The sequence below is a fragment of the Pithys albifrons genome, chromosome 22, assembly GCF_047495875.1.
Source record: "Pithys albifrons albifrons isolate INPA30051 chromosome 22, PitAlb_v1, whole genome shotgun sequence".
NCBI classification, from domain to species: Eukaryota; Metazoa; Chordata; class Aves; order Passeriformes; family Thamnophilidae; genus Pithys; species Pithys albifrons.
Window position 1 is genome coordinate 7,258,903 of NC_092479.1, and position 10,088 is coordinate 7,268,990.

General features: G+C 52.9%; 1 protein-coding gene across 1 annotated transcript; it reads left to right on the forward strand.

The window, feature by feature from the left end:
* The first annotated feature begins 241 nt into the window (after positions 1 to 241).
* PERM1 (PPARGC1 and ESRR induced regulator, muscle 1) lies at positions 242 to 5,364 on the forward strand. Its single transcript, XM_071575937.1, has 4 exons — positions 242 to 1,570; positions 1,970 to 2,624; positions 3,723 to 3,839; positions 5,285 to 5,364. The coding sequence occupies exons 1-4, from the start codon at positions 242 to 244 to the stop codon at positions 5,362 to 5,364; spliced, it is 2,181 nt and encodes a 726-aa protein (XP_071432038.1).
* The last annotated feature ends 4,724 nt before the right edge of the window (positions 5,365 to 10,088 follow it).

Genomic DNA, 10,088 nt, shown 5'->3' on the forward strand with positions numbered 1-10,088 from the left:
CTCTCTCACTGCTGGCTGGGTTATGGTCCAGCACAGCCATCCTGCTGAGTCTACCAGGAGCTGGAATTTCCAGCTGGAAATGAGTGAGGATGACTGTGGATGAGTAAATGCAGATTGCTTGGAAGGAACCTGTGGGGAAAGGATTAGGGGCACACGCCTTGCCTATGTCTGCTGACACTGGTGCCACCTCATCATGCCCTGATCCCTTCATCCCCCTTCCCTTTCCTGTCCTGCTGCAGGCATGGATAACTTCGAGTACAGCATCCAGCTGAACGACAGGGAATGGGCTGAGTTCTTCTTGGCTTCAGAGGAGTGCAACCTAGCGCCGGCCTCCCTGGCCACGGCTGAGGAGCAGTGCCTCAGTGACATTGAGCAAGGGGACAGCCACGCCAGCACCGACGGGCTGGTCCCAGCCAGGGTGGGCAGTGAGCCAGAGCCTGGCACAGGGAGCTCTGCCCCACGTGGGCTTCCTAGAGACACCCCCCTTCGCTGGCACGCTGGTGGGCACCTCTCCCTGCCGGAGCTCCTCTCGGGCAGCGAGGACGAAGCAGAGCTGGGCTCGGTCGGAAGGTTCCTGTGTGAGAGTGACAAGCTTGGCTGTCTGTCCCTCCCTGCCATGCCCAGCGCACAGAGGAGGCCGCCCCCCCGTCCCCCTGCCAGCCCAGCTGGTGGCACAGCCCAGGGCAACCCAGGGCAGGACACAGCGGGTGAAGCAGCAGCACCGGCATCAGCATTGGAGAAAGGAGCAGCCAGAGGCAGACAGGCCATGGAGCCACCCAGCACTCCAGGTGCCCCTGAGCAGGGAGGGGACACAGGAGGGGGACAACCTCATGGCAGCACGGTGGTGGCACCACTGGAGGCTGCGGTGCGGGGCAGTTCAGCAGCACCACCTGCTTCTCCAGAGGGCTCGGCCAGGAAAAGGCATCCCAGTGCTTCCCACTTGGAGCCCAGGCTGCGGGGACCCCCGTGTGACCCCCCAAGCCCATCCCTGGGGACTGCACAGGAGGAGGTGAGCGGGGAGAGAGCGGGCACCGAGCTGGGCTCCCCGGCTTCATCCCCAACTGTTGTGAGGCCCAAGGTGCCGGCACAGCAGAAGAAGAGCCGCAAGCAACGCGGGGCCAGCGCTGCCGACGGGGACAGGGAGCCCGCGGGGGCTGCGGCACAGGGGGCTGTGGCACCCGGGAAGGCACCGCCGAGCTCACCAATGTCCTCTCGGAAGAGCAAAGGGAAGGAGAAGGCAGCCAAGGCAGCTCTGGTGAGGCTGGGCAGTGAGGAGGCAGTGGAGAACAAGCGGCCAGTGCCTGGTCCTGGCATGGGGGAGGCTGATCCAGCCGGGGTTGCTCCCCTGAAGCAGAAGGGGAAGGAGTCAGGGGCACAGTCCCCAGGCAAGACAAAGGCCACCAAGCACTCAAAGGCAGGGCAGGCTGGTGGCTTGGGCGTACGTGACGGCGCACCAGTGATCCCTGAAAATGGAGCCATGGCTACCTCAGGAGAGGCATGCCAGGAGATGCCAGGGAAGCCTCTCCAGTCCAAGAGTGTGGCAGCTTTTGGAGGAGATGCTGCTGAGGGAGCTTGTGGAGATTCTGCAGCTGAGAACCCTGGAGTTCCTGCAGTTGAGATCCCTGGGGTTCCTGCAGCTGAGATCCCTGGGATTCCCACAGCTGAGATTCCCAGGAAGCCTGCAGCTGAGATCTCCAGGAATCCTGCAGCTGAGATCCCAAGAAAGCCCTCAGAGATGCCCATGGTTCCTGCAATTGAAATCCCTTGGGAGCCTGCAACCGAGATCCTCAGGAAGCCTTCAGCTGGGATCCCCCTGGTTCCTGCCATAGAGATTCCTTTGGAGCTTGCCCCTGTGATCCCTAGGAAGCCTGGGATCCCCATGGTTCCTGCAATAGAGATTCCTTTGGAGCCTGCAATTGAGATCCCTAGGAAACCTGCAGGTGGGAACCCCAGGGTTCCTGCAGCTGAGATCCCTTGGGAGCCTACCCCTGAGATGCCCAGGAAGCTGAGCCCCCCATCCTTTGCAGATGGGGCTTCTGCAAGGCCAAACACCCTGGATGTGACTTGGCCTGAGATATATGACTACTTGTTCTGTGATTCCCAAGAGGAAGAAGAAGAAATGGAGGGACGGAGATCGCCCTCAGTGGAGGGACGGAGATCCCCCTTGCAAAGGGAAATATCCTGGCCTGAACTGTATGAGTACTTTTTCAATGAACCAGAAGGAAACAGGAAAAAAGTCAAGAGTAAAGATAGGAAAAGAAAGAAGTTCAGCAGCTTGGACCACACTGAGCTGCAAAATGAGGATCCCAGCTCAGCACCAGTCAAGGACACTGTGATTATCTCAGTCCCTGAGGTGTATGAACACATCTTTCCAGAGAGACCTACGAACAGGATGGGCTGGAGAGGGATTTTCTCAATCACTCCAGCCTCTGAGGTGAAGAAAGCTGTGGGGGCTTTGAAGTCCCTCCTGCAAAGGCGAATACACCTCGTCAGAGGCCAAGGCCCACCCTCCCAGGCTCTGGTGAGGAGAGGATCCGGAGAGAAGCTTGCCCTTGTCCCGCTGGCTCCCCTGGGAAGAGGCCAGGTGTGGCCAGAGGGTGAGGACATGGCTCTTGCACTGAGAGGTAAAGGAAATTATCCCCTGTAGGGATGTGTCCCACAATGTGTCACACAGGCTCTCCCTTGGGATGCTCCCACTGTCCCTGTGCCAAGGGAGTGCTGCTGGCCAGGTCCTGCAGGCTGACTCCCAGCACTGCTGCAGCCATGGACAGGGAATCTGGGACTCTAAAACACACTCTAGATTGAAAAACACCCTCCAGAGACCTCAGAGGTCACCTGAACATTGGCTGTTCCTGGAGGCAGGTAAGAGAAACAGGAATAAAGGGAGAGAAGTCTGACCCACAGGGACAGTCAGTGTATTTATCTTAAAGCTTATGTGATGCTTAGAGCCACAGTGCCTCATAGTTAATATTAAACCCAAACAATGACTGAGTCATCCCAAAGGGCACCTCAAAATAGAGCTTCCAGTTGGTTTGCACAGAGAAAAGCCCCTCTGCCATGGTCAGATAATTAGTAAGTCAGTTTTAATTAAAAGCCTGATCAAACAAACATGGGAGTAAAAATAACCCACTCTTACAGCACATCTGCAAGTTCTTCCAGGCTGGAACTTCAGCAGGGGAAGGAAATTCAGAGCACTGAGGGATGTCTCCATCCCTGGACTTAGCAGGAGGTGGGAGTGGGGTGGGATCAGTGAGATGCTGCTCAGGGGAATAGTTGTTGTCCTAGAGCAGTGTGTGCCTTGGGACACTGTCCAGCTGGAAGGGGACCTTGCAAAGAGGGACCTGCCAGTGGCCCCAGGAATCACTTTCTCCTAAATTTACTCCCCAGACCCACTTCCAGCCACCACACTGTGCTGGGAAGATACACAGGGAGGTGAAGCAGGCAGAGGTCCTTGGGTGGCATTAACAAACACTTGCCTCAGGCTATTAACAAAGAATAAAACTGAGAGGGGATAAAAATGCACCACTCACCTTAGAAATCATAACTGAGTCCTAAACAGACACTTTGGCTTGACAAATGGTGCAAAAATGTCTTCTGGGAGGGAAAACGTGTGGCAAAGTTGTGACTGATTGAGAGCACAAGGGGCTCATGTCCCAGAGGGACCAGAGCAGTGGCAGAGGAGGTGGCATAAACCCCCAAACCTCGTGCTCCTCTTCTGGCAGGGACAGCAGAGGATCCACGAGTGCTGACCAACAAAGACATGTGCCTCGTCTTCTGTGCCTTTGCGTCCTGGGCAGTGAAGACATCTGACCTGCAGGCTCCGGATGCCTGGAAGACCAGTACGTGCAGTGCCCAGCCTGGTGGGAGAGGGTGGGAATGACTTCCTGGAACATGGCAGGGAGCGAGGCAAGGATAGTAATATACCCACTGCTGCCTGGGGGGAAATGCAGCCATTTTCCTGCTTTTCAGAAGGGGCCTTTTAATACCTTCCCTCTCTCACAGAGTGGCAGTCCTGATTCCTCCTCGTTTACATTGTCCTTTCCCCACACAAAGTGGCTGCTGACAGGAGCTGAGCTGTAGGAAGAGTCTGTCCCCTGCCTTGGCCCTGCTGCTGGACAGGGACCAGGACCAGTTTGTCAGGAAAAGAGAAGCTTCCTTAGGATCCATGCGGATTAGCAGCTGGATCAGGAACTTGAGTGTGCAGGTTTAGGTCCCCTCATCTCAGTTAGAACAAATGCATGTCTTTTTCTAATGTGCTATGAAGATATAATCTTCTTTCTAAATACAGCTTAGCTGAAGTATTATCCTGGTACTCTGAGTTCTGCAAGTAAATGGAGCTCTGTTGGGTCCTCTCCTCTCCAGCCACACCATTTGGATAGCTGGTGGGAAGAGAGGAAGCTCGAGAATCACTAATTTGCTGAGCACACTGGACAAGCAGGGAATGAGACAGTGAGAGCAGCATTCCTCATTCCTACCCTGGATGCAGCAGCTGAGAGCCCCTTCCATGGAGTGGGATGCTGGGAACAAGGCTTCCTGCTGCTTGTCCAGGGGGAGGAATGTTCCCCACTAAGGTCACACAGGAAGCTGACACCCTGGGCTGAGAATAGCTCATTACCTAAGGTTGCTCAGTGCCATCATCACAAGGAGCTTTTGGCCTGCTCCTCCTTGTCTTCTGAGTATTGGATGGTGGACGTGGCCTCAGGGAGGTGAGAAAAGCGGGATATGGGTCCTTGTGCCCTTGGGATCACATAACTCTGGTGAGGAGGGGAGATGGGAGGCAGCTCCACATCCTGGATTAGCCATTCTCTTTAGGCATTTTTAAGTTCAAGTTGAATTTCCCTGTTTATGTCCTTCTAACACATAAATCAAAATCTGAATTTGAACTGAGAACTCCAAAGACATGGCTTGGATTCACAGTTTGGCTTGGGAATTTAACCTCTCCTATAAGCCAAGCTAGAAATATTGGCTAGACATACAGAGAAGAGCTTGATTATGTGTGTAATCCCCATTAGTTATTTGTTGTATCTCTACATTTTTTGGTTCAGTGTTTTGGGTATTTTCTGCTTTTGGCTGAGATCAGGAAATCCACAGATAATCCACAAAATCATATTTTTCTTGGCATATTCCTGGTGGAGGGGACTGGGAAAGGAAGGGGAGTGACCCCTCTGTGTCCCACTGAGAAGGGTGAGCCAAGCAGCTTGTGATCTACAAGTCTGGAAAAGGACCTTTAGGTTTGGAAGAAGCACCCTGACTCACTGTGGAAATGTGTTGGGCTCTTTTCCAGTGTTCCTGGCAAGTTTTGGCACACTTTCTGCCATCCGCTACTTCCGGAGGCAGGTCAGAGAAGGACAGCCCCGGACTTAGACTCAGCTCACACCAAAGGTGCTTCCTGAGGACAGGTGGGCACAGTGGAGGCAGAGACTGGTGACTTTGTTCTTGGACAGTGTGAGAAGCCTGGATTCCAGCACCAAGACTTCTCTGGACCCATCCCTACACGGGACAGGACGTCACAGGAAGCAGGATCCTTCCAGTGACAGGAATTTCTGATACGGTAGGCATTGGTACCTGTACTGGAGAAGAGCATGGGCTGGCTCTGGTCTTTCCTTGCACACTCCTAGGACACTCCTTAGGAGTAGTCAGTGTCTGTTCCAGGGCACTGCTTTTTCCTCCTCCCTGCTGAAGTCACCTGGTGGCAGAGGAAGGCACTGACGTGGTGGAGGGAGGTGAGAGCAAAAAAAAGCCAGGAAAGTGCTTCATTCATATGAAGGAACTGGGATATCTGTGAAGGAAGAGTGGAGACAGCTTTGGGAAGAGCTGTCTGTAAAAACATGGGGCTTTGCTAAGCATGTGCTGGCTGGGCAGCAGCTAAAGGGGGGTGGAGGGAGCTGCTCACTTGGCAAAGCCCAGGTCTCCTGTGACTGGTTTGGCTCACTGCAGGAGGACTCATCCTTTTGGATTTCACTCCAAGAAGTCACAGTTCAATGCAGCAGTGCAGGAGGCTGAGATAAGGTTTCTGTTGCATGTGGCCACCACAGCTCTGCTGAGCCAGAGCCACAGATGTGGTGCCTGTCCCTGTGGGTCAGGAGCACCTGCTGCAAGGACACATCCCAATCCCATAGGCAGAGAATGGATGAGGGTCATGCAACCGTAGCCAGGGGAAGGGGCAGCCAGGAAGGGTCCTACAGGAGATGCACAGGATGGAAAGGGCAGCAGAGAAAGTGGCTGAGCTCAGAGAAGTCTCAGGAAAGAGCCCTGACAAGGACAGGAGCATGTTGGAGAGGAGGAAGAAGTATGTGCATGTTTGGCCATGCTGATCACCAAACAAAGGTTCTGGATATATGACTTGTTCCCTCTTCTGCCTCCCATCCTAGAGGGGTAAAGGGGCTGAGGGAGATGTGGGGTGAGGGGGTGCCATGGCTGAGTGTGTAACCTGTGGGGCTGGGGAGGGCACAAGGAAAAGTGGGGTGAAAAAAGTAAAGGAAGCAGTTCAGGTTCTCCTGTCTCCAGTGCCTTCCTCATCACTCAAGGGCATTATTCATGAGGGTTTTTCTTCTCTCTCAACTCTGGTAACAGCACAAATATGAGGGTAAGCACTCAGGGGCCAGATCCACAAAGGTACTAAGGGAAATCAGCCCAGCATACCAGTGTGGATCTGCCTGTGAGCGTTATAGGAATGGTGTGGTGATGTTTGTCTCATGAAACCAGAGAGGAGAGGTTTAGCTCTTTCCTTGTAATGCAGAGTGCCATGCAATTTTAATGTGTGCAGGGATGGACTGACCATGTATTATTGCTGATAAGAGAGCACATTGTGCAATTGTACAGTGAGATATGTAACTGTAAGTAGTGAGAGAGATATACAGGCTCTATATGGACTATAGCAGCTGTATATCCAGTAAGAGGAGTTTTGTGGAGGAGAAGAACAGATAAAATAATGCTGGAAGCTTCTAATAAAGTTCTATCTCATTTACTACCTTTGTGTACATTCCTCTGTCTACATTGTTGGTGTGGGAAACTGTTGGATGGGTACTGAGTTTTAAAGATTGAGAAATCAATCCATTATGTGTCTGTTGATACAAAACTGTAGGAGTTGATGGGCTGGTTTTTGGAGCCCTGTAGGACAGAGCATGCAGGGAGATGGGCTGTGTCTCCTCTTCTTTGGCTCAGTCCCCATGCCTGCCCCTCTGAGGCACATCTTGGCTGTCACATGTCACTGACAGCCTCATCCAGAGAGCCCTCCTGCCTCAGAAGCTCTCAGCTTCTCTTCAGACATCTCCTCAGGGCCCTCTGAACAGATCAGTGAGCACAAGTCAGTGCCCAGCAGCAGCTCCTGCATTCGGTCCATCGACCCTCATCACCTCCGTGCTCTCTGATCCCCCTCTCCAGTCTGGGCTGCATCCAGGAACACCTGGCCCTGCCTCCTCAGAAATTCCCAGCAGACCTGCTCCCTGTACCAAGCAGGAGCACAGGGGAGGCTGAAACATTCCATATGCTCAGGTTTACTGTTTATCCAGCCATAATCCATTAAGCTCTCCCCCTGTTCTCCATGGCAGGTGGGAACAGCAGCCTGAGCGTGGCAGGTGGGAACAGCTGGAGGAACCAGGCAATTCCATTGTGCTGGGCTTTCCTGGGAGACTCTCACAGGGAGCTGAGCACTGCAGAAAAGGCCAGAGGAGGGCAGCAGGCAGGTTTGGCGAAGGGAAGGGATCTCTGGCACTGCCAGCTCAGGACCCTGACAGGTCTCAGGGGCTCTGTCTCTTCCTGACATATCTCACACAGAGTGAAGTCCCCAGGGTAAGGACAGAGCTAAATCCTGAGCAGTCACTTCTTGCTGCTTGAATTTCTCAGATTTTGTGTTTTCGAGCCTTGTCACAGAGATCTGGAGGAAAGAATGTTTTCCCTTCACTGTGCAGGTGCAGGTGCAGCTCATTTCCCTCCTGGCCTTCTACAGTACTGCCAGGTGCAAAACTGGCAGATAATAAAGGGTTGTGTTAGAAATCACTGAATTTAATACTGAGCCACTAAGTGGTTTGTGTCTGTCTCAGTGATTGCAAAGTTGGCTTGAAGATCTCACTGGAACTGGGAGGGTTTCTGGCCAGAAACCATAATGTTGAAGATATTTTTGATGCCATGAGCTGCACCAGGAGGGGTCTGAATGGGATAGAGCTCTGTGCTGGGATGGAGTCTGCCTCTTCCTGTGTCAGCTGGATCTTTACTAAGTGATGCCCTGGCTTTGGGAACCTCCTGTTCCCAGTGCCCCAGTGCAGAGATGAACCATGCACAGCCAAACATGGTCCCTGAGGTGGGAAAAGTAACTCCTGGCTGTCCTTGACCTGCTCAAACAGGGAAAAGCTTACCAGCCCCAACTGCATGTTTTCCCACTGCAAAGGATATGAATTTATCCCACTCTCCCAGTGCCTCTCTCCTAGTGCTCAGGAACTCGTGATGTTTCTTCCCAGGAGAGTTGAGCAGTCCTGGTGAGCTGCAGGTAACATGAGGTGTCTGTCACCCTTTGCCTGCCTGTGATAATTGGTGTCTGATCCTTCACAGCTTGGACTGGGAGATGTCAATATGATCTGGCACCTGTGTCTGCTAAAACTTACCAGAGGTGCCAGGTGATCCAGCAGGTTGCAGGTGCATTTCACACTCCTTTTGATCTGTACAGGAAGAAGTGGGTGAGATAAATATTTCAGGAGATGGATGTTTTCAGCTGAGTGCAGAAGTGAAAGGAATTATTGAAAGATCTTGTTGGTATCAGATCAGCAGAGGAGCGTGTGCTGTGCTCAGTCAAGCAGCAGTGCCCCTCAAGGAAACCAGCCTGGGCTTGCCTGCAATTTTAATGCTTGGTTTAAGCTCTCTCCTCTCCCTCCACAGTGAGGTCACTGTGCCTGTATCTCACCCCAGAGGGAGCAGCCAGGACCTCACCATCTTTTTTGCAACAGCAGCAGCCACCACAATAGATGGCAGCGACCTTTGGGTGCATCCTCCCTGCTGTGAGCCTGCTCTGCCTCCTCCAGAGAGGGCTGGAGGTGGGACCTGTGCCATCCCACCCGCTGCTCTGCCTCGCACGTAGCTCCCTCATCTGACACCCTCTCTTGCCAAGCAGATGAAAAAGTCAGGCAGGTGCACCCCAAAGGACTGACTTGCTGTTTCATCTGGCCTGGATATCAGTGCCCACTGGAAGCAGATGCCTCTCCCCCTCTTCCCAGTCAGGGCAGCTCCTTCACTCTGATTTTTTTTTGCTTCTGTCATAAAACCAGAGTGAAGCTTCCCACAGACATTCCTGTGGCTGTTTCTGAGCTGTGACTGGCTTTTCCCTGAAATTCAGAGAGATTTTGGGGGGTTTGGTGCTGTGCCAGGCACGGGGGGTGCAGGCAGAGCAGGGTGAGCAGTGACCCCGCTCTTATCTGGCATTGACAGAAGCACCAGTTGCCCGGGTCGGTTGGCCAGCCCTGAGAGCCCGACATATTTTGGTGGATTCTCCCACCCACAGGGCAGTGAGGGAGTTGCTCATCACAGACCAGAGCAGATCCTGCACATCCTCAGGGGTGCTCCTGGCAGGATCAGGGGAGCAGGTTTGCCCAGCAGGTCCTTCCCACACCTCAGCTGTGGTTTCTCAAGCAGCCAACAGGAAGAGACACGTTCATACAAACTGCTCCCCAAGGAATTCCCAAACCTCGAGTGTCTTTGTAAAGACAATTAAAAAATGGGCAACGGGCTCACTTGCTACACCTTGTGTTCACTTACAGGGACTTTTTCTCCCAATTCCCAAAGCCAGAGCAGCAGGTTACAAGCTCCATTTTATTTATTTTTTTAAACATCTCTTCGCTGTTTCTTCTTTGAGAAAAAAAGGGTTGAAATTGTGCCTTGGAATTAAGAAAGCAGAGAGAAATCCAGCAGCCCACACTGTGTCAAAAACTGCTCTGGTTTTCCAGCTATGGAAAAGAGGGCTGGACACCTGATTCAGGGCTTTTAACACTTGGAGGGAGTGAGGGGGGTGGAGAGATCATTTGTCAGAGAGTGAATTATTGGCAGCCAGTGTCATCTCATGCCTTTCATCTGCCTCTGTGAATAAAGACACAGCTATCCTG